The sequence below is a fragment of the Portunus trituberculatus genome, chromosome 1 (assembly GCF_017591435.1).
Source record: "Portunus trituberculatus isolate SZX2019 chromosome 1, ASM1759143v1, whole genome shotgun sequence".
NCBI lineage: Eukaryota > Metazoa > Arthropoda > Malacostraca > Decapoda > Portunidae > Portunus > Portunus trituberculatus.
In genome coordinates this window covers 1,562,959-1,588,282 of record NC_059255.1, presented here as the reverse complement: position 1 = coordinate 1,588,282, position 25,324 = coordinate 1,562,959, and the positions used below count along the sequence as shown (strand labels likewise).

Here is a 25,324-nt window from a genome sequence, read left to right as displayed (position 1 = left end):
CACCCACTCATTATATTTGCATCTGGCACTGAGCTGCACACCCTCCTGTGGTGCACAGCGCAGGGTGCTCCCATGGCAGACCCAGCAATGGTGCAGCTCTCACCACACACTGGGACAAGCGCCATCACGCTCATCTCACTCTCACCCCTGAGGTCTGGCGGTGACACTGGTAGGTCCTCACACTCCCTCCAACCCCTGGACCACCATCAGCTTGAGAGCAGATCTCAGCTGTCCCAGACTGGTCCAAATATACATGGAAGAGAGGGCAACAACCACCTCCCATTCATTGTAAATGATGAGAAGATGGTGAGGCTACCAGTGAGCCAACATGAAGGCTCGGGTGTCCAGTGTATTGAAATATGCCACTTTGCATGCAAGGGCTGCATCAGCACTACCCAACTGCCAGCCACATCAGCCACAACCTGAACATCAATCACATGCAATTGATTTATCTTCCAGCATCTGACACCAGTGACACTTGCGACTGCCAGCTCACAATGGGTATAGTACCCTCTCCGCTGGAGGGAGACATACTACTCCAAAGGATATTATGTCTTACCAATTATGCATCTGTGGTGGCTGGACACTTAGAGGATGTATCCCAGTCGCAATTGACAGTGTCCCTTTGGTGCCCTGACATACTGCAAGCCACTGTTGACAGCAAGTGCCCACATGACTTGACTGACTACATGTAGGCCCTTCCACACATGAGGGACAAGCCATCCCTACCCACAAGGATGAGACTGTGGTCTGCCTGCATCCCAGCAGTCCTTTACCATTGTGGGGATGACAAGTCGGTTATGCCAGTATTCTTATCTTCCTTCTCTGAGACACGGCAGAAGACCTGTGTGGGTAAGGAGCAGTGCTTCCTAACAACACTTGTAACCCACTGGTCTCCAGTACCACCCTGCCTCAACATAAGGCAAGGGAACCACATCAGGAACTAAGTCACTAAGTCACACCCAGTCCACCTTCTTGACCCTGGCATGAAGGTACGCAGTGAGCATATTAGTAGGGAGACGGAGGCTGTCCAGACAAACTTCTGCATCTCCCAGTCCATCTTTTGCAGGATGAACTCTTTCACTTCAGAGTGAGCCATAGGGTAGAGCAGTTGTGGAAAAAACACTTAGACCAGCATCCACATCTTTTGCTGGTGTTTGGCTGGACACCTTTGCAGGCCCCAAAATAAGATGACCAATCCCGCCAAAAGGAGTGAGAGCCCCCTCCGCCCAATGAGTGGACCCCACCTGGACCCAAAGGTAGTGGTAAAACTCCACTGGAGCCAAGGCATGAATAGACAGGTCACCAATGCAGAGCTCTAGATTACACTGGACCCATTTTTTCCTTTACCATCCACTACGATCTCTAGGGTGGCTCATTTGCTGGGCACCAGTTCCAGGCTGAGAGCTTGTGCTTGAGATGTTGCAGCCTCAACACTCCTCCTCAACCTGACTGAGCTGGACACCAACAACACCACATCATTGGCAAAGGCCAAATAGTGGAAGCAAGTCCCACCTAAGTCAACAGTGACAGCCTCAGGGATAATGGACAAAGCCCTGTCTAGGATCACATTAATAAGCATGGGGTGACACTGGGTTTGCCTGCATGATACCTCTGGCAACAGGCACCCTAGTGCTGTCAAAATGAGTGTGAGCCTGGATCAGATTATCACACACAGAGGCGGTTAATTTCTCCCATTAACCCCACCTCAGGCAGGCCATCCTGATGGCAGGGTGTCCCACACAGTCAAAAGCTTCCCTGAAGTCCAGGAAGACCAGAAAGAGTGACTTACAGTCTGCCTTTGCTTTTCAGACAGCTTTGTGAGCCAACAGGAGGTTGGCTGGACAGATCTCCTCCACCTCAACACCCTGGGCTCTGGGAAGGGGAGAGTGAGTCGCCACTCTCTTAGCCAGCACCCGATGGAGGATTGTGTTCAGAATGGGAATGATGACAAGAGAGCATATCTGATGGACTGGTGGGCTCATCAACCTTTGGAAGGAGTACTGACCGGCCCTGGGTTCAGCTGACAGGTATGCAGCCTCAGCATAAGACAGTGCTAAAAAGCCATCACAGCTTTCAGACCAAGGGCTTCCAGGTCAGACTTAGACTGGCTGTCCAGACCCCCTCGCTATTCAAGCACTGGCAGCTCTGTGTGCTGCCTTCACATCCATCTCAGAGATCAGCTTCTAGATTGCTCTTTTGACTGAGTACCTTACTGGGGGATGATCCCCAGGACTAGGAGTGGGATAGACCTACTGAAAAGGGGAAGTCAGAAGTCAGTAGTACCTTATGGCTCTGACCCCTCATTCACTAGTCAGCTCTGTCCTGCAACCATCCTCCCAGCCACACAGCCTCTATCCCTCTTCCAGGTGAACTGGAATTAGCTATCCTCCAGCCTCCTCTTCCACCTTGCATCCCACAGAATGCTGAGGCACAACTCGGCTTTGGACAAGCTGAGGGAGGGGCGGAGACCAGTCATTCCATTGTCTCTGGATGTCTCTAGGAACCAACACTTACAGGAGGACACTGCAGGCCTCAATCTCTCACTGAACTGCCAGAGTGGGATCCTGCTCAGTGGGAGGAAGCCCCACAACCAATGGTACTGCCTTCCTTAGAGCCAGTCTAGGGATCACTGTAGGAAGAAGTTAGGGGGGAATGCCAGTCTAGAATCAAGCTCCCTCTCTGGTGTTGGGGCAGGAAGCACAACAGCCTCTGCATGAAGCAAAAATTTACAAGCTGCCTGGATCTTCTCTCCTCCCTCAGCCTCGATGGAACGGTGAGGCAACACTACACTGCATATACATTTGCTAACAACCCACCTCAGCCATTCACAAACCCTCCACCACCAATACACATTTTAGTAGTAGTAGTAGTAGTAGTTACCTGGCTAGCACTAACAGTCTGTGAAGGTCTGTGGCTGAGAAAGATTCATTCCTCCTCCTGCTTGCCATAAAGTCTTCTTGCACCACCTGAGAGAGAGAGAGAGAGAGAGAGAGAGAGAGAGAGAGAGAGAGAGAGAGAGAGAGAGAGAGAGAGAGAGAGAGAGAGAGAGAGAGAGAGAGAGAGAGAGAGAGAGAGAGAGAGAGAATGTACTATAACAATAAAAATTAATAAAAATAAGAAAATTATATTGAAAAATCAGTTTCTTCAACATATAAACAGAAAAGAAAGTAATGGCAATAAAAGCAATAAGAAAAAGAAAATAAATATATAAATAAAGGAAAAAAATTATATAAATTACAGAAATATAGAAAAAAATAAATATATTCTTAAAACTCAAAATAATGACAAAACAAATTATATATGAACAAACACATGCACACACACACACACACACACACACACACACACACACACACAACAAGAAAAAAAAAGAAAAGAAAAAGAAAAAAAAAGAAAAGAAAAAAAAGAAAAAGAAAAGAAAAGAAAAAAAAAAAAAAAAAGAAAGAAAAGAAAAGAAAAGAAAAGAAAAGAAAAAAAGAAAAAAAAAAAAAATAGAAAAGGAAAAAAGAAAAATAACAAGAAAAGAAAAGAAATAGAAAAAAAAAAAAGAAAAAGAAAAGGAGAAAATAACAAAAAGAAAAGAAAAAAAAAGAGAAAAAGAAAAACAATGAGAAAAGAAAAAAAAAATAAATAAAAGAAGAAGAAAAAGAAAAGGAAAAGAAAAGGAAAAGAAAAAAGAAAAGGAATAAAAGGAAAAGAAAAGAAAAGGAAAAAAGAAAAATACATGAAAAGCAAAGAAAAAAGAAAAGAAAAATGAAAAGAAAACCAAAAAAACAAGAAAAGTGGAAAAAAATGAAAAAAGAAAAAAAAATCTAAAGTAAGAATAATAAAATAAATAAATAAAATAAGAAAATATAAACAAACACACACACACACACACACACACACCTTCTGCAAGTCCTCGGGCAGCACATATTCTCCCTGGCGGGCGGAGGTGATGTAGCAGCGGAGGAGGGGCAGGGTGGAGGGGAAGAGGCAGTGGAGAGAAGTTCCTCCACTTTCCTCCGTGCCTCATCCACGTCCCTCCGCCTGGGCTGCAGTTTTATCTCAGCGTCACTGAAGGGTGGACACAAAAGTGGAAGGTAAGTGGAGGGAGAGGAGGAAAGGGACGGAGGGACAGTTACAAAATGAATGATTACAGGTTTTGCTTTTGCTCTCTCTCTCTCTCTCTCTCTCTCTCTCTCTCTCTCTCTCTCTCTCTCTCTCTCACACGCAATAATTTTCTCTGACTTATAAAATGTTTACTCTCTCTCTCTCTCTCTCTCTCTTACTAAATTATTTTCTTTGACATCAAATGTTTTCTCTCTCTCTCTCTCTCTCTTTGACTCAAATCTCTCTCTCTCTCTCTCTCTCAATGATTTTCTCTCTCTCTCTCTCTCTCTCTCTCTCTCTCTCTCTCTCTCTCTCTCTCTCTCTGATTTTCTCTAACTTATCAATTGCTCCCTCCTTCCTCCATCCCTCCCTCTCACCCCACTCTCCTCTCTCCCCTCACCTGGGCAGCATGGACTTCCCCTCACTAAGGACCAGCACTGGAAGGTTGGTGAGCTGCTCAATAACGTGGAACTGGAAGTCATAATCAACCTTCTGCCAGCTGATCATGTTCCCCAGCGCTGTCAGGTTGGCCACCCCAGTCCTGTCCACCTGGCCCTCCACCAAAGACGTCTCATCCAGGACCAGGTGGGTGTGCTCTGGTAATTGCAGGAGCCCACTTGTTAGCCGGTCTGTCTGGTAGTTCTGTGAGGGAGAGAGGAAGACAGGGGTGGTTTGGTGTATGGGTGGGGAACAGGGAGGGTGGGAGAGAAGAAGAGAGAGAGAGAGAGAGAGAGAGAGAGAGAGAGAGAGAGAGAGAGAGAGAGAGAGAGAGAGAGAGAGAGAGAGAGAGAGAGAGAGAGAGAGAGAGAGAGAGAGAGAGAGAGAGAGAGAGAGAGAGAGAGAGAGAGAGAGAGAGAGAGAGAGAGAGAGAGAGAGAGAGAGAGAGAGAGAGAGAGAGAGACCTAAACCAAACAGTAACACACACAAAACACAACACACTTCACAACACACCAAACTAACAAAAACACACTCGGAACACCCAGAAACGCACCTTTTTTGGCACAAACACAGCCTTGTTGATGTTGTGCAGGGTGAGGGGCAGGAGGTGGGCTTGTGTCACCAGGGAGGTCAGCACTTGGTACACAAACCTGCAGTAATGTTGTCGCTGCAAATCCTGATCCACACCTGACAGATTCACACAGTACTTCCCCAACACTGTCACGTCCTGCAGGGAAAGAGAGAGGGTGTGAGTGGGAGGGAGGGAGGGAGGGAGGGAGAGGCTGTGTGTGTGTGTGGGTAGGGATAGAAGTTGTAAGAGGCTGTTTGTGTGTGTAATAGAGGCTAGAAGCTGGGAGAGGCCGTGAAAGGCTAGGAGAGGTGAGGTTGTGTGTGTGTGTGTGTGTGTGTGTGTGTGTGTGTGTGTGTGTGTGTGTGTGTGTGTGTGTGTGTGTGTGTGTGTGTGTGTGTGTGTGTGTGAAAGGTTTTGGAATTTTTTTTCTTTTTTTTTATGTAAGAGGAGAAAACTCATCAAGGGCAACAAAACAATTAAACAAAAAGGCCCACTGAGGTGCCAGTCCCCAAGTACGTCCATGAGAATTAGCCAAAAGAATGGGATAAATGTCCTGAAACCTTCCTCTTCAATGAATTCTGGTGATAGGAAGATGGAAATACAGAAGCAGGCAGGGAGTTCCAGAGTGTGCCGGAGAAAGGATGAATGAGTGAGAGTACTGGTGAACTCCTGCACTAGAGAGGTGGACAGAATAGTGGTGAGAGAGGAAGAAGAAAATCTTGTGCAATGAGGGTGGGAGAAGAGAGGAGGCATGCAGTTAACAAGATCAAAAGAACACTTTGAACAAAAATAGCAGTAGAAGATTGCAAGAGATGCAACATTCCAGCAGTGGGAAAGAGGCTCAAGACAGTCAGTCTGTCAGAGAAGAGTTGATGAGATGAAAAGTTTTTGATTCCACCCCATCTAACAAACCTGTAAGAGTGGAACACCCCCAAACATGCGAAAAGGATGGATAAGGCCCTTGTACAGAGTTAGCAGTTGCAAGGGCAAGAAAAACTGGCGGAGATGCTTTAGAATGCATAACTTCATAAAAGCTGCTTTAGCAAGAGATTAGATGTGAAGTTTTCAATTTAGAATATAAGCAAATGACAGACCAAGGAATTCAGTGTAGAAAAGGGGGCATCTAAGTGTCATTGAAGAGGGGATAGTTGTCTGGAAGGGTGTTGAGTTGATAGATGCAGGAATTGAGTTTTTGAGGCATTGAACACTAGTAAGTTCTCTCTGCCCAAATCAGAAATCTTAAAGAAATCAGAAGTCAGATGTTCTGTGGCATTCCTGCATGATCTGTTAATTTCCTGAAGGGTTGGTTGTCTCTGAAAGGACATGGAAAGATGTAGGTGGTATCATCAACATAGGAGTGGATAGGACAAGAAGTTTGGTTAAGATCATTAATGAATAATAGGAAGACAGTGGGTGACAGAACAGAACCCTGAGGAACACCACTGTTAATAGATTTAGGAGAAAAACAATGGCAATCTACCACAGCACCAACAAAATGGTTGGAAAGGAAACTTAAGATAAAGCTGCAGAGAGAGAAGGATAGAAGCTGTAGTAGGGTAGTTTTGAAATAGAAGCCTTGTGCCAGACTTTATCAAAACCGAGGAAAGAGAATGGCCAAGACTCAGTTAGGAGAGCCAGAAGAACACCAGCAGAGCAGCCTCGACACCAACCATACAGTGGACCAGAGAGAAAACTGTGAAGTGACAGATGCTTAAGAATTGAGAGAATAAAGTGATTTAAGGATTTTTTATCATTCCAGCTAATCATCTCTCTCTTTCTCTCTCACCTGCCTCCCATAAACAGCAGACAGCAGGTGGCACAGCAGGTGTTCAGCGGCCACCTCGTCACCCAGACACACCTCCACCAGCACCTCCCTCAGCACTGCCCTCGCTTCCCTGGAGGAGGAGAAGGCAGAAGAGGAGGAGGAAGAGGAGGAGGAGAAGGAGGAGGAGATGAGGGGGTTGGTGTGTTTCATGACCCTGTGAGCTATGCAGTGTAGTCTGTGTGTGTGTGTGTGTGTGTGTGTGTGTGTGTGTGTGTGTGTGTGTGTGTGTGTGTGTGTGTGTGTGTGAGAGAGAGAGAGAGAGAGAGAGAGAGAGAGAGAGAGAGAGAGAGAGAGAGAGAGAGAGAGAGAGAGAGAGAGAGAGAGAGAGAGAGAGAGAGAGAGAGAGAGAGAGAGAGAGAGAGAGAGAGAGAGAGAGAGAACACATTAATAAACCATCAAACAAAACAAAACAAACAAATCCTGAAATTCATCCCATTAAAAGAAAAATTAATACAGAAAAACAAAAGAAAAAGAAAAAAACAAAAATGAAAAAACAAAACAATTATAATAGAAAATGAAATAAAAAAACAAAACCACAACATATAAACAAGAAAATATAGAAATAATTAATTAAATAAAAAAGAAAAGAAAAAGTGATTAAAAATAAGTCAAATAAAATACATAAATAAATAATAAATAAATAAATAGTAAATAATAAATAGATCAAAATAAAAAGACAAATAATAAATAAATAGACAAATAAACAACAAATAAATAGATAAATAGATTAAAAAATAATAAATACAAAATAAAGACAAACAAATAGACAAACAAAATGCCAATTTCCAACACACCTGGGTACAAGGGAGGGGGGGGCAGAGGAGTGGCCCTCTGCCTCACCAGGCCCCCACAGGTCCATGGGGGAGCCAGGGTCAGGGGAGGGGTCAGGGGAGGGCGGGGCAGTGAGGGCAGGGCTGACTGACAACACCGCCACCACCTCAATCACCTGGTTCAGCGTGAAGCCCTCCTCCTCATACAGCTGGAGAGAGAGAGAGAGAGAGAGAGAGAGAGAGAGAGAGAGAGAGAGAGAGAGAGAGAGAGAGAGAGAGAGAGAGAGAGAGAGAGAGAGAGAGAGAGAGAGAGAGAGAGAGAGGGAGAGAGAGGGAGAGAGAGAGAGAGAGAGAGAGAGATTATTCATTATTAACATTATCTCTTAATGTCAAAATAGATTAAAGGAAATGAAAAATTAATCAATAGTTTAGACGTTACTCTCTCTCAACACGAGCATAGCTCTTTTCCCGTATGTTACACACACACGGTAGCTCAGTGGTTAGAGCGCTGGCTTCACAAGCCAGAGGACTGGGGTTCGATTCTCCGGCCGGGTGGAGATATTTGGGTGTGTCTCCTTTGACGTGTAGCCCCTGTTCACCTAGCAGTGAGTAGTCCCGGTGTGTGGCGTGTGCCTGGTCTCAGGCCTATCCGAAGATCGGAAATAATGAACTCTGAGCTCATTCCATAGGGTAACGTCTGGCTGTCTTGTCAGAGACTGCAGCAGATCAAACAGTGAAACACACACACTAGAAGTAAGAAATTAAGAAGTGTATATTAAATTAATAAAAGACGACACACACACACACACATACACAAGCACAACAGTGAAGAACAGACGCACAGAACAACGCTCCCCGCAATCAGCTGATCTCCAAAGGTTGTGAGTTTACAGAGGCCTAGGCAATTGTGTGTCTTGTGTGGCAATAGTCTCCAGGATTTACACTGAAAGGCATCATGAGTCACAAAGAACTTACACCCATATGCAAGTATGGAAATAGGGAAAGAGTACAAGGAGAGGATGATTATGTTGATGAGGGAGAGAGTAGATGTGAAGGATTTGATGAGACAACCACTACCCTCCATAGGCGAGTTTTAACTTTGGAGAAAAAATTATACAACTGGATAAGAGAGAGCATGAGAAGTAAAGAGAATGATGAACAGGAGAAAGACTTTCTGAACTTGAAAGAAAGGATAAAAAAAAGTGGAAAAAAACGAGGCTAGGCGTTCCGAGAACGCGGAACTGAGGAATGAACTAACCAAGTACAAGCAACAGATGGAGGAAGGACTCGTTAAAGTAGAGAAAGCAAAAGAGGACCTGAAAGATCTAGTTAACAAAGAAGAGGAAAGAGTACAGGATGTGATTCAGAAAGAAGTACAGGCATGGCAAGTCCAGGAGAAGAAAGACAAAGATCATTTTCAGGAAGTGATCCACGAACAACTAAAAGTAAGAGACAAGAACATGGCAAACAAAATTATAGGAGTCCTTAAGGAAAAAGAAAACACAGTAAGGGAAATTGCAGAAAAAAAAGAGTGTAATCATATTTGGAATGAAAGAAAAAAATGTAAAATATAGACCAAGATGGGAAAAAGAAGAATTGAAATCAGTCAAAGACCTACCAAAAAATCTAAATGATGAAGACAGGCAGAACCTAGAGGAGGAAGTAGAGGAAATACATAGAATAGGACCTTACCAAGATGGAACAACAAGGCCAATAAAGATACTACTAAAATCATAGCAGCAACAGAAGATGACTCTCTTAAAGACAAGGGGTATTATATAGAAGTAGGCAAGGAGAGGTCCTCCAGGCCTTGTTGACTTACAAGCTAATATTTGAGAGACAAACTTGCTCTGATCTGTCCAGAAACGGAATCGAAGGCTGCAAGGATATATATATAAGAAATGGCTTAGAAAAATAGAAATGAGGAAGAAAGGAAGAGATACAAGGAAACTGGGATATATATATAAGGCAGCAGTAAGGAAAAAAAATAATGAAAGGTCAGAGGAGGAAAAAAAAGGCATTCTTTTGGAAGATACTAGGAGACAGGATAAGGAAATGGTATATAAACGAGAAGGAAGAGAAAAAAGTGGAACAAGTTTAACTAAAAATGATAAAGGCAAGAGACTAAAAATGATGTATACGAACATAGACAGGTTTTATCAAGTAAATTAGAATTAAGAGATTACATAAAGAAAGAAAATCCAGATATTGTATGCCTGGCTGAAACAAAACTAAATGAAGCAATAAAAATAGACTTGGATAATAGGTATAATGTATGGAGAGACAGAGTGGGTAAAGGAGGAGGAGGAGTCATGATTATGTTAAGGAAGGAGATAGCGATAAACCAAGTGGAATGTGGGGAAGGAAAAGCAGAAGTACTGTATGTTAAGATGCATATTAATAAAAAAGAGTTAACAATCATTGTAACATATGTGCCACCAAAAACAAATTCACGGACCAATCAAGAATATAAAGACATGATAGATGACACAATAAGGAGTCTAATGAGAATCGTTAAAGAAAGGAGAAAAGTTATATTAGTAGGAGATTTCAACTGTAAAGAAGTGGACTGGGAAAATTATGAAAGTGGTATGGGGAAGAAGCCTGGGAGAAAGATTCTGAACCTAATGATAGACAATATGATGGACCAGAGAGTAAAGGAATGCACAAGATTCAGAGGAAACGACGAGCCGGCGAGATTGGACCTAGTTTTTACAAGGGGTATACAAATGAATGATGATATAAGATATAAGTGCCCATTGGGAAAGAGTGACCATGTAATATTAGAAATGGATATAGAAGAGGGAAAGGAAGATAGAGACGATTCATACAAAGGAGACCGATTAAATTACAGAAAGGCTGATATTGAGAATCTCAAGAACTATTTTAAAACGTAAACTGGGAGGAGATGGAAAACTCAGAGACAATGCAAGAGAATATAACTTATTTTTGGAAATATACAAAACAGGAGTCAGGAATATGTCCCAAAATATAGACCTAAAGAAGAAGGAAAGAAAGATTGGTTTAATGCAAGGTGTGCTAGGGCAAAGGAGAAAAGAGATGGAGCATGGAAAAGGTGGAGGAGAAATAGAAATCCAGTAAATAAGGAAAACTTCAAGGCAGCGAGAAATGAATATGTTAAGGTGAGGAAGGAAGAGGAAAAGAACTTTGAAAAGGACATTGTCGAAAAATGTAAGGAGCAACCAAAATTGTTCTATAGATTCATAAATGGAAAAATTAGGCAAGAAACAATAGAAAGGTTAAAAGGAGAGAACGGGATGGTGGAAGACCCAAAAAGTATGGCAGAACTATTAAATAATAAATTCCAGGAGGTCTTTACTAAGGAATCCAAATTTGAAAGGCCACAGGGTAAAAGAGACAGTCTATATGAAAGAGATTAAAGTAACCAAGCTTGAAATAAAAGAGTTAATGAAGGAACTTGATGAGGAAAAGGCAATGGGACCGGATGAAGTCTCAGGCAGAATACTGAAAGAATGTAGGGAAGAACTAGCAAGTCCTATATACAACATCATAAAATGCTCAATAGAAAATGGAACAGTACCAGTAGAATGGAAAAGAGCTGAGGTGGTTCCCATATATAAGAGCGGAAGGAAGGAAGAACCTTTAAATTACAGACCGGTATCACTAACTAGTGTAATATGCAAGATGTGTGAAAGAATAATAAAGAAACAATGGATCGAGTTCCTTGAAGACAACAAATTAATATCAAATAGCCAATTTGGTTTTAGAAAAGACGGTCTTGTGTAACTAATTTATTGAGTTTCTATTCTAGAATAGTTGATAGAGTACAAGAGAGAGAGGATGGGTTGACTGTATTTATTTGGATTTAAAAAGGCGTTTGACAAAGTGCCACATGCAAGATTACTATGGAAGTTAGAGGAGAAGGGTGGCTTAAAAGGAAGCACATTGAGATGGATAGAAAATTATTTGAGGGGGAGAGAAATAAGGACGGTAGTTAAAGATATGAAGTCCAAGTGGAGAGCAGTAGAAAGCGGAGTGCCACAGGGTCAGTATTGGCACCAATACTTTTCCTCATTTATATTAACGACATGCCAGAAGGAGTGAACAGCTACATAAATCTGTTTGCAGATGATACGAAACTGTGCAGAGTTATAAAGCAAAAGAGGATTGTGAAATACTGCAAGAAGACCTAAATAAGATCTGGGAATGGAGTAAAAGTGGGAAATGGAATTCAATGTGAACAAAAGCCATGTCATGGAAATGGGAAAGAGTGAAAGACGACCTGTGGGAATCTATAAGATGGGAGATGGAGTAGAACTGGAGAAAGTCAAAAAGGAAAAGGACTTAGGAGTGACGATGGAAGAAAACAATCAACCAGTAAGCCATATTGATAGAATTTTTAGAGAAACATATAATTTGCTAAGGAATATTGGAGTAGCATTTCACTACATGGACAAAGAAATGATGAAGAAATTGATAAGTACTATAATAAGACCCAGATTGGAATATGCAGGAGTAGTGTGGACCCCTCATAAAAGAAACACATAAGGAAATTGGAGAGGCTACAAAAAATGGCTACAAGAATGGTTCCAGAATTTGAAGGGATGACATATGAGGAGAGACTAAAGGCTATGGATCTGCCAACCCTGGAACAAAGAAGGAGAGAGAGACCTGATACAAGTTTATAAATTGATCAACGGAATGGACCAAGTGGATAATGAGAAACTGATCCTGAGAGAAGAATATGACATTCGAAGCACAAGATCACATAGTAAAAAGCTGAGAAGATGCTAAAAAATATAATTTACCGCAAAGATGTATTGAGACGAGGAACAGTTTAAATCAAGAAGTAGTGGCTGCAACGAGCGTGCATACTTTTAAAGTAAGACTGGATAAGTGTAGATATGGAGACGGGGCCACACGAGCATAAAGCCCAGGCCCTGTAAAACTACAACTAGGTAAATACATACACATACACACACACACACACACACACACACAGCCCGGTAGTTCAGTGGTTAGAGCGGTGGCTTCACAAGCCAGATGACCGGGGTTCGATTCCCTGGCCAGGTGGAGATATTTGGGTGTCTCTCCTTTCACGTGTAGCCCCTGTTCACCTAGCAGTGAGTAGGTACAGGATGTAAATCGAGGAGTTGTGACCTTGTTGTCCTGGTGTGTGGTGTGTGCCTGGTCTCAGGCCTATCCGAAGATCGGAAACAATGAGCTCTGAGCTCATTCCGTAGGATAACGTCTGGCTGTCTCGTCAGAGACTGCAGCAGATCAAACAGTGAATTACAGTGAATTATACACACACACACACACACACACACACACACACACACACACACACACACACACACACTACACATCGTGTAGTGTAATGGTTAACACGCTCGACTCACAATCGAGAGGGCCGGGTTCGAGTCCCAGAATGTGGCAAGGCAAATGGGCAAGCCTCTTAATGTGTGGCCCCTGTTCACCTAGCAGTAAATAGGTACGGGGTGTAACTTGAGGGGTTGTGGCCTCGCTGTCTCGGTGGGTGGAGTGTGGTGTGGTCTTAGTCCTACCCAATGATCGGTCACTATGAGCTCTGAGCTCTTTCCGTAAGGGAAAGACTGGCTGGGTGACCAGCAGACGACCGTGGTGAATAACAACAGGCAGCAGCAAGTGTGTGACTCACCTTGACAAGTGCAGGTGTGCCCTTCATGCCTGGCAAGGGGAAGTTAAGCTCAGGTGTGGAGGAGGAGGTAGTGGTGGAGGTGGAGGTGGAGGTGGAGGTGGAGGGGGCGCCACCATTGGCTTCCCCCCATCCCTCCCCTCTCACTCTCTTCCTTTCCTCTGCCTCTCCCTCATCTGTTTCCATGCTGAATTGAGAGGGGGAGAGAGATGGGTTAATACACTCATACATACATACATACATACATACATACATACACATACACACACACACACACACACACACACACACACACACACACACACAGCCCGGTAGCTCAGTGGTTAGAGCGCTGGCTTCACAAGCCAGATGACCGGGGTTAGATTCCCCGGCCGGGTGGAGATATTTGGGTGTGTCTCCTTTCACGTAGCCCTGTTCACCTAGCAGTGAGTAGGTACGGGATGTAAATCGAGGAGTTGTGACCTTGTTGTCCCAGTGTGTGGTGTGTGCCTGGTCTCAGACCTATCCCAAGATCGGAAATAATGAGCTCTGAGCTCGTTCCGTAGGGTAACGTCTGGCTGTCTCGTCAGAGACTGCAGCAGATCAAACAGTGAATTACACACACACACACACACACACACACACACACACACACACACACACACACATAGTGTAGTGGTTAGCACGCTTGACTCACAATCGAGAGGGCCGGGTTCGAGTCCCAGAAAGCGGCGAGGCAAATGGGCAAGCCTCTTAATGTGTGGGGTGTGTTCACCTAGCAGTAAATAGGTACGGGATGTAACTGGAGGGGTTGTGGCCTCGCTGTCCCAGTGTGTGTTGTGTGTTGATGTGGTCTCAGTCCTACCCGAAGATCGGTCTATGAGCTCTGAGCTCACTCCATAATGGGGAAGACTGGCTGGGTGACCAGCAGGCGACCGAGGTGAATTACACACACACACACACACACACACACACACACACACACACACACACATGACTGGAATGGATGTAGTAGATAACAAGGAGCTGTTACTAAGAGATGAAGTCACCAGTATGGAAATGGGGCCACATGAGACTAATGACCAGGCCCTGTAAATCTACAACTAGGTCAATACACATACACATACACACATACATATATACATACAGACAGGTAGGTATTCTGTGGTATCTCATTCATCATTACACAATATTTCAGTGCTACACTATTGTTCTTTACCTCCCTGTGTCTGTATCAATATGTATATTGTCTGTGTGTGCATGTATGATTCTGCACATACATCTATAACAGTCATGATATACACAATACTGTTCAAAAGGTCTTAGCCTTAAATGGGCTACTGCTGCTCTTGTACAGTTAGGTTAGGTTAGGTTAGGCTAGGTGTACTGACACTTCCATAAGATGTATGCATATAAGGCATAATAAAATGTGTCAAATGTTTCTAATGCATTATACCATCAGTAATGTTTTGTGTTCACTGTATCCCAGGATGCACTCACTCTGCTTCCACACACTACAGCTTGTCACACCAGTACACTGAACACACACACACACACTACAGTTTGTCACACCACTAAAGTGAACACACACACAGTAGCTTGTCACACCAGTACAGGGAACACACACACACACACACACACACACACACACACACACACACACACACACACACACACACAGTACAGTTTTGTCATAGTTCAATTTTCAAACATTCACTTTGACACAGTTCACCACTACCATTCTCCAAGGCCACAGAGATGAGTAGCCAGGTCCTTAAGAATGTTTCTCCTGTTAATAATATAGAAAACTTGTTAATCTGCCACTAGAACCATAAAAACACATTAAAAAACCCACATCATTGTTTCTCCCATTTATTATGAAGAAACCTCATTAATCCTTTTCTATCTCTCTCTCTCTCTCTCTCTCTCTCTCTCTCTCTGTGGTGTCTGCCGGCCTCTTCTGCCTGGCCTGTCCCAATGAGGCGTGAGTGGTGGGTGGGGCGGGGCTGTTGTCTTGGTAAACCTGACAATAACACCCCACACATTATATATTCTCTATAAATACAAATAAATAAATATATAAATGTCTACTACAACTACATATTAGAAAAATGTATAAAGCTACTACTACTACTACTACTACTACTACTACTACTACTACTATATATTACTAAAAACTAAGGAAATACCAGAAAAAACAAAAAGCTGCTGCTGCTACTACTACTACTACTACTACCACTACTACTATCACTAAAAAGAAAACAAAGAAAAATACAAGAAAGGAAATTAAAAAGTTGCTACTACTATTACTACTACTACACATATTTTCAAAAAAAGAAAAAAAGAAAAGAAAATGCAGAGCTACTATTGTTAACACTAACATAAAAAACAAAGAAAAATAAAAAATAAAATGAATAAAAAGCTACTGCTACTACTACTACTACTATTACTAAAAAACAAAGACCTAAACCTACCACCACCCCCACCACCACTACAACTACTACTACTGCTACCACTGACCTGCTTGACCCAGTGTGTCTCGCCGGGCAGGGGGATGCAGTAGTACACCAGTCTGTCTCCTGTCTCACACCCCGGCCCACCAGTGTCCAGGCTCTCTACTGCCTAGTAAGGGGGGGATGGATGAATGGATGGATGAATGGATGTATGTTTTGATTAGGCGCCGCAACATCAACGGTCATCTAGCGCCGCAACATATGTTAAAAACTAACTAAAAGCAATTAAAATAACGAAATTAAAAGTACCTAAAAATATAATGAATAGAAATAAAACAGAAAAACACAGATTAGCTTAGTATGGGGGATGCAGTTAGTGGTGCTGTTGTTGTTGTAGTAGTGAGAATATTTTTGTTCTTGTTGTTGTTGATGATGATGATGATGATGTTGATTTTGTTGTTATTATTATTATTACTATTATTATCATCATTATTATCATTATTGTTGTTGTTGTTTTGTGGTGAGAGAATATTGCTGCTGTTGTTGTTTTGTAGAGAGAATCTTGTTGTTCTTATTGTTACTGTTGTTGTTGTTGTTCTTGTTGTTGTAGTGAATGAATGTTGCTGTTACTGCTGTTGTTGTTGTTGTTGTTTTGTAGTGAAAGAATGTTGCTGCTGTTGTTTTGTGGTGAGAGAATGTTGTTGTTTGACTGGTGTTATTATCACTGTTGTTATTGTTATTAGGTACTCTTATTGTTGTTGTTTGTGGTGTGGAATTGGTGTTGTTATCACTGCTGTTGTTAGACTGGTGTCCTTATTATTACCCTTATCATCAGTAATATTATTGTTTTCAATATCAAGCACAGAAATGGTACTGTTACTATTATAACAGGTAGTATTGCTTTCGTTTGACTCTTGTGTTACTATTTAAAACTTCTACTATTATTACTTCTATACAATTATCATCATCTTTACTGCAGATCTTTTCTTCCAAATGGCTAGATAATGGCTAAGACTGATTACACACACAAAAACAATAAAAAAAAAGACAGACAGTAAGAATATGAACATAAACACCAGAAAAATGCTAAAGAACAAAAAACAAACACAAAAAAATCAATAAAAGAACAGAATTACAATAAAAACAAAGAGAAAAAAAATTGAAATGAAAAATAAAAAAACTTACCATCACACACACACACACACACTCACCCCACACTGCACCACATCCTTGTACCGGCCAGGAAGGAGTTTTGTCGAGCCACCACCATCACCACCCTCAGCCGTCACCTGGTACACATGTTACGGCCCGCCCGTAACATGCATTACTACCATCACCTCCTCCGCTTGTTACCTCGTTCGACACCTCTCCGCCTCCCCTTCCACGTCACCGTCTCGTGAACCTTCCACGCCACCGTCTCGTGAACCTTCCACGTCACCGTTTCATGAAGCCCGGCTACTGTCCCGAAGTTGGATTCACGCGGCCCCTTTCGACTCAACCGAAAGTGTTGAGCCAGCTCTTGGTTTTCTGGATTGGGAGTTGAGATCCAAGCCTCAACCAGTGAACACAACGCCTCTTGGTTCTGCCGTGGGATCAACCATCACCCAGCATTTCACCACTGCGACACCGCATAAGTATCACTTCCCTCGTCCGTGTTTTCCACATTGCCTCTATATAGGATTAGGATTATTGTTAGGTATTAAGTTGGGTTCTTTATTGTTGTATTTATTACTGTGTTATATGTATATGTGTATGTCATTTTCCTGTGTTTCATGTTATATATCTGTGTTTCATGTTTCTTGTTATATATGTGTCAATTTCATTATGGGTTATTAAAATAGCTTTTAAAGTGACCCCTTTGCATTTCCTCACCAGTTGAACCTGCAGTGTTTTTTTATTGTTATTGTTCACCGGCTCTCCGATGCCAATCTTACCAGTTTAACCGGTGAACGTAACAATTGGCGACCGTGACAGGACCATTATAACCCATGTTCAGTGTTCCATTTTTCCAGTGACTTTTTTCTGTGATTGCTTGTGTTTCTGTGGTGTTGTGACTCTGATGTGTTTTTTTCTGTGACTTACTCTGCGTGTGGTTTAAATTTACCTTTGTGCGATCAAGTGGCTCCTTTTGGGTTAAACGTGCTTCGTGACTTTCATTGGTATCGCATAGCAGTGGTAGAGCAGGAAACCAGGTAGAAAGGCGTGTTCACCGATAGCACTTATCTCTATTTTTGCACATAGGCAGGTGTGTAATAAGTGTTATCCAAGTGTTGGGATCATCATATGTTCATGCGAACCCTCAATCCCTCACTTCGCGGATCATTTTTCTCGCTAGTTAGAATCGGCCATTTTAACTAGTCTCTCAGACTAATCCGCCTCCTTATCAATAACAAGTCTCAGTACAATTCGCTCCTCACTCTCAAGTCTCGTAACTAGAGTAATCCGGATCCCTCTTAATGCCGTAACTCTCTAGTTTACCCCTCATTAGTGATTGTACTCATAAGTGTTTACTTAAGTATAATCTAGGTAATTTCCAAGGTTGCCTTTATTATCACTCTGCCAAGTTCCTCACTTAAGTAATTCGCTTATCATTTTTTTTTTTGTTGTGGTTTAACATCTATTTAATATGGCTTCCGCTCAGTTTAACGTTGAAGATTTTTGTGCCGACCCTTCTCTGGAACAACTTAAATATGCTAATATAAAGAAGGACCAATGGAAAGCCATCGCTAAACATTTTGATGTTCCCATCACGTCTCAGATGACTAAAGAGGTCATTAAGAATGTAGTTGTTGAACATCTAGTGCAAGAAGGTCAGTTGCTAGGAAATGCCATAGAAGAGTTAACTCCCATGTCAGCCTCTACGAGGACTATAATACACAGTCCCCAGGAAGAACAGGATAAGAGTAGGATAAGTCAATGGGAAATTGAGAAGCTTAAACTAGAATACCGGATGCATGAAAAACAAATGCAACTACAGGCAGAGAAAGAAGCAAAAGAAATGCAACTACAGGAAAAACAAATGCAACTACAGGCAGAAAAAGAAGATAAAGATAAAGAGAGAGAATTACGGGAAAGACAAATGCAACTACAGGCAGAAAAGGAAGAGAGAATTTCAGTTACAACTTAGAAGGCAGGAGAAAGAGTTAGAAATTCAGGAGTTAGCCCTACGAAATGACGCTAAGTTTAGAGGGGAAGAAATAGATATAAAGAAACAGTTAGCAAGCTTTAATCCTGCTACAGCTGCTCCGCTAGTTCCCCCTTTTGATGAATCTGATGTTGACGGGTCATTTCGCGCTTTTGAGAGCATTGCTAATAGGAATAAATGGCCCAAGGATCAGTGGGTGTCTCTCCTTGTCCCTAAGCTAGTAGGAAAAGCTTATAGGGTATACAACGGCCTTAGTGATGAGGTAGAATATGAAGAGATCAAAGGTAACATTCTAGACGCCTACTCTATCACTTCTGATGGATACAGACAGCAGTTTCGAAAGTATGTGAAACCAGAGTCTCACACCTATGTTGAATTCGCTAGTGAGAAACTAAGACAATTTAAGAAATGGTTAGCCGCTCTTAACATTACCACCTTTTCGGAGTTGCTCAATCTAATGGTCCTGGAAGAATGGAAGAACAAGTTACCATTTAATATTCTGAGGCATGTGGAAGAACGGGAGAGAGTGATCTTATGTCTGCCGCTAAAGTGGCTGATGCGTTTGCTTTGTTGATGGGATCCCTGGGTAGTAGAGGTCGTGGTTCACTGTCTAATGTTAGGTCCTCCTTTGGGGAAGGTTTTGGGGGCGCGGGTGGTAAGCCAACCGGATTCTCGCCAAATGCATATAATTCCCCCTGGTGTACATACTGTAAGAAGCCAGGTCACACGATCCAGAAATGTAGACACCCAAATTGCAAGGGTTCTCAACGTCAATTTTCTTTTGTGTCCCCTAGACCTAACACATTTGAGAACAAGAAACCAGTGGCCCTAGCTAACCCTGTCAACTCTCCTCTAGAACTTTATGACTCGTACATGTATCAAGGTAAAGTGTCCCTGACTGATGGTAAAGACAAGGCAATAAATATCAAGGTTCTGCGTGATACAGGTGCTGCCCAATCCATCTTAAGGGAAGATGTCATCCCTAACATCAAACAGGCTTTCACTGGGGAGAAGGTGATCCTTACAGGTCTCGAATCACAGCTCTCCTATCCCTTGGCTAATATTAGCTTACAGTGCCCGTTCATTTCAGGAGAGGTTGAGGTAGCCATTAAACCTGGTGAACTGCCAGTACCGGGGTACATCTTGTACTGGGTAATGATCTTGCGGGTAACTTGGCTGTTCCAAACTTAATTGTTCTTGATTCTCCCTTAACAGAAAGTCCCACTAAGACCCTGGACGAAACATCCCTCACTTCTTCCCAGTGTGTGCAGTCACCAGGTCTCAGTCCAAGTCCCCTGCCCTTTCATCACCTCCTCCACCAATGATTGCCTCTACTGACAACTTGTATAATAACATCATTTCAAAGGAGAATTTGATTAATGCTCAGGAACAGGATCTCACTTTGGCTAAGATCAGACATGTTGCCAGTGAGACAAAGGATATGTCTAAATTGCCTTGTTTTTATTATCAGGAAGGAGTCCTGATGCGTGCCTACAGACCTCCTGAACTGAAACAACTAGACACCTGGTCAGAAACACATCAAGTTGTCATCCCTTGTCTGTAAGACCAGCCATTATAGAACTAGCTCATGATGGATTGTCAGGTCATCTAGGCATCCAAAAAACCTACAAGAAGGCTCTTCAACATTTTTTGGGGCCAGGAATGAAAAAGGATGTGTCACACTATGTAAAAACATGTCACATATGTCAAATTGTGGGTAAGCCTAACGAACGCCTTGTGCCAGCTCCTCTGACGCCTATTCCAGTTCAGACGGAGCCCTTCGAAAAGATCATACTAGACTGCGTAGGGCCCTTACCCAAAACCAAACGAGGGAATCAGTATTTGTTAACCCTCATGGATCCCACTACCAGGTACCCTGAAGCATTCCCTCTTAAGAACATCACATCAAAGACCATTGTAAAACATCTAATACATTTTTTCACCTCGGTAGGAATTCCAAAACAAATTCAGTCTGACAAGGGTAGCAATTTCACTAGCCATTTTTTCCAACAGATAGTGAATGAGCTAAACATCGACCATGTTACCTCCTCGGCTTACCACCCCAATCCCAAGGCTGTCTGGAGCGGTTTCACCAAACATTAAAATCCATGATGAAGAAGTATTGCTTGGAGCATCAAGGAGACTGGGATGAAAGTATTTCTTTCCTTCTCTTCGCTTTAAGAGAATCTCCTCAAGATTCTTTAGGTTACTCCCTTTGAATTACTCTATGGTAGACAGATCAGGGGCCTCTCAAAATATTAAAGGATCAATGGTTTACTCAAAATACTCCTTCAAGCCCCAGTGTGTCTGACTACATCAGTAACCTTAAGAATAAAATCAGTGAAGTCAGATCTTTGCTAAATCAAACTTCCTCAAATCTCAAACTAAAATGCAACAGAATTCTCTTCCCAAATCTGTCATGAGAAGTTTCAAACCAGGAGACAAGGTTTTACTTTTTCTCCCACTCCAGGCAATGCTCTTCACAGTAAGTTCATGGGACCTTATGTTGTGGCTCAAAAACTAAGTCCATTAAATTATGTGGTCCACACTCCTGACCGTCGTAAGGATTCCCAACTTGTTCATATTAATCTAATGAAACCTTACCACTCCAGAGAACCAGAGGACGACTTGTCTCGCGCTGTACCTGTATGTCTGGTAGGAAGGAGTCTGGTCCTGTGCCCCCGAGGAAGAGTCCGACATCGAATTCCTCTTCTCGTCACCTAAAGGACGCCCCTCAAACAGCCAAATCATGTCCAACCTTGATGAGGTGTTTGTTTCCTTAACACCTTCACAACAGTCTGATCTTAAAAGTTATTGCTAGACTTTTCTGAAATCACAGGTGACCTTCCAGGAGTTTGTAATACTATCCAACATGACATAACATTAACATCTAATGACATCAAGCCTATAAGACAACCAGCCTATCGCATTTCACCCATTAAAAGAGACTTGATGAAAAAAGAGGTAGACTATCTGCTCTGTCATCACCTTGCAGAACCTAGTATATCTCCCTGGGCTTCTCCCTGCCTGTTAACATCTAAGCCAGATGGTAGTAGTCGATTTTGCACCGACTACCGGAAATTAAATAAAGTGACGGTGCCAGACTCCTACCCATTGCCCTTGATAGAGGACCTTATAGATAGTATAGGAGTAGCCAAATTTGTAACCACTATAGACTTGCTTAAAGGTTACTACCAGATTCCCTCTCGGACGAGGCCCAAATAATATCCGCCTTCATCACCCCTTCGGACTATACCAATACACAGTGATGCCCTTTGGATTGTCTAATGCTCCCGCCACCTTCCAGAGGGCTATAAATTACATAACTCAGGACTTGGAGGGAACATCCGCGTATCTGGACGACCTGGTGGTGACTGCAGACGACTGGGCAACACATCTGACCCGTCTTCGGAGGCTGATGGGTCGGTTGCAGGAAGCCGGGCTTACCATCAACCTGGCCAAGTCCACCTTCGGGAAGTCTACGGTGGTCTACCTGGGACATGTGGTGGGGAACGGCAAGGTTCACCCCAAGAGAGCTAACGTTGAGGCCATCCTTGGCTTCCTGTTCCTACCACCAGGAAAGCTCTCATGAGGTTCTTGGGGATGGCTGGTTTTACAGACGCTTCTGTAAAACTTCTCCACCCTGGCCGCCCCTGACGGACCTTCTCAGCACTTCCGTCCCCTTCCACTGGACCCCGGCCTGTGACCAAGCCTTCAAACACCTCAAGGCGTTTCTCTCGGAACCAGTGGTCTGGACGCCGGATCACTCCCGACCCTTCCATTTACAAGTTGACGCGAGTGGAGTTGGAGTGGGTGCTGTCCTACTACAACCGGACCCCACAAGCGGCATCCTCCATCCCATCGCTTACCACTCTGCAAAACTGAAACACCATCAACTCAACTACTCCACCATCGAAAAGGAGGCTCTGGCACTCGTGCTGGCGCTCCAACGTTTTGAGTGCTATCTTCATCCTGGTCCGCACATCACCAAGGTCTTCACGGACCACAATCCTCTGGCCTTCCTGTACGCCATGAGGAACCGAAACCAACGCATTCTTAGGTGGGCCTTGTTAACTCAACCTTTCAACCTGGAAGTCCATCATATCAAGGGGGTGGACAACATCATCGCCGACGCCTTATCAAGATCTCCCGTCTCACCTCCTTCATGAGCCCATTACGGAGGTCTTAGGGGGGAGGAAATGTTACGGCCCGCCCGTAACATGCATTACTACCATCACCTCCTCCGCTTGTTACCTCGTTCGCCACCTCTCCGCCTCCCTTCCACGTCACCGTCTCGTGAACCTTCCACGCCACCGTCTCGTGAACCTTCCACGTCACCGTTTCATGAAGCCCGGCTACTGTCCCGAAGTTGGATTCACGCGGCCCTTTCGACTCAACCGAAAGTGTTGAGCCAGCTCTTGGTTTTCTGGATTGGGAGTTGAGATCCAAGCCTCAACCAGTGAACACAACGCCTCTTGGTTCTGCCGTGGGATCAACCATCACCCAGCATTTCACCACTGCGACACCGCATAAGTATCACTTCCCTCGTCCGTGTTTTCCACATTGCCTCTATATAGGATTAGGATTATTGTTAGGTATTAAGTTGGGTTCTTTATTGTTGTATTTATTACTGTGTTATATGTATATGTGTATGTCATTTTCCTGTGTTTCATGTTATATATCTGTGTTTCATGTTTCTTGTTATATATGTGTCAATTTCATTATGGGTTATTAAAATAGCTTTTAAAGTGACCCCTTTTGCATTTCCTCACTAGTTGAACCTGCAGTGTTTTTTTTTATTGTTATTGTTCACCGGCTCTCCGATGCCAATCTTACCAGTTTAACCGGTGAACGTAACACACATCAGAGAAGAACTCCTTTCCCAGCATGTCCTGCACCATCCCCCGGAAACGCACCAGCTGGCCGCCCCGCAAACTGTCCAGCGTTGTCTCATTCAGCCATGGGATCTGTCCAGGGGATTAGGCGAGGTGAGGTGAGGTGGGTTGGGTTGGGTTGAGTTGAGTTGAGTTGAGTTGAGTTGAGTTGAGTTGGGTTGAGTTGGGTTGGATTGGGTTAGGTTAGGTGAAGTTAAGTTATGTTATGTTAGGTGAGGTATGGTATGGTATGGTATGGTATGGTATGGTATGGTAAGGTGTGGTAAGGTAAGGTTAAGTTAGGTTCGGTGAGGAGGCAAGATTAAGTTAGGTTAGCTTTACAGGGAGGTGATGTTAGATGAGGTTAACTTTGGGAGGAAAGTGAGGTTAGGTGAGGCCAGGTTAGATTAGGTTAGACAATGACTGACAGTAACCTAACCTAACACCACCACACTAACTTCCACAGTTCAAGTGAAGGCAGTGGCGTAGTGGATAAGGTGGTGAGCAGGATCAGGCAGACATCCACGCGTAGGTTCGAATCCCATCATATACTGCCTTCATACTATGCTATTTGTTGAGTGGTTTAAAGTTAGCTACATGTCACCATGATACCCACGTTCTTAGTGGTTACACCAAAGATGCATTTGGGTGGTGATATGGGCCACTGATGGGTGGAAGCTGAACATCGCTTCCCATACTATTCAAGTAAACCTACAAATGCTACAGGCCACAACATAAAAAAACATAAAAATCATGCATGGTTAAAATTGTGCTTATTTTTTACCTTTTCACCATTTCATACAACCTCTACACATTTCCTTCTGCCCTATACAATATAAGCATACAGTACACTAAGAGCCATTAATTACTACTACTATTACCTTCTCTAGGACGGCCGGCTGTTGTACCTCCGCCTCAAAATGCTGTTTTACTCTCTCCCTCCATGGTCCCGCCGCTCCACACTCCTCTGTGGGGGGAAGGGGGAAATTTCGGTTAGTGGAGGAGGAGGAGCAGATAAAGAAGTAAAAAGGAGGAGGAGGAGGATGACATGAAGAGGATAAGGAGTGAGAGACAATGAGACGTAAGGGACAGTAAAAAATAAAAATGACATCCATCCAGTGTATTTAAGAACCAATATATCGCCTTATAATGCAGCCATCTCATCAACACCACTCATGATCCATCCCTCAACACCTCCTGAACACACAAACACACCTGTCACGCCGCCAATTAGCCTAAAATAACGAGGTCAGGTAAAAACTATTACACTTTTCACCTCCACAGCCACGCCTGCCATCATGTTCTCATTTCTCTCCGTTCATGTCAGTTGTTTCGCTATAAAGGACCTCAGGATACTCACCGAATATCCTCTCCACCACTTTGCAGGGCTCCAGGGTCCAGTCGTTCACGCCTGGCATGTTGGGAGGAAGATAAAGGCCTGGAAAGACACACACAAGCCTTCACGTGCTTTTGTTTACACTCGGGTCTCTCTCCTGACACAAGTTGGCGCCAAAT

The 25,324-nt window shown here is 43.3% G+C and overlaps 1 protein-coding gene across 1 annotated transcript in view; it reads right to left on the bottom strand.

Moving 5' to 3' along the window:
• LOC123513824 (mini-chromosome maintenance complex-binding protein-like) overlaps window positions 1–25,324 on the bottom strand; it is a 25,978-nt gene extending 654 nt beyond the window's left edge. The window contains 15 exon segments of the mRNA XM_045271607.1: window positions 2,884–2,969; window positions 3,892–4,011; window positions 4,014–4,059; window positions 4,496–4,737; window positions 5,087–5,260; window positions 6,891–7,104; window positions 7,724–7,908; window positions 13,362–13,545; window positions 15,076–15,126; window positions 15,269–15,360; window positions 15,858–15,959; window positions 17,002–17,090; window positions 23,800–23,902; window positions 24,691–24,776; window positions 25,170–25,324. Coding sequence (XP_045127542.1) covers window positions 2,884–2,969; window positions 3,892–4,011; window positions 4,014–4,059; window positions 4,496–4,737; window positions 5,087–5,260; window positions 6,891–7,104; window positions 7,724–7,908; window positions 13,362–13,545; window positions 15,076–15,126; window positions 15,269–15,360; window positions 15,858–15,959; window positions 17,002–17,090; window positions 23,800–23,902; window positions 24,691–24,776; window positions 25,170–25,227 — 1,832 coding nt within the window. The 5' untranslated portion in view covers window positions 25,228–25,324.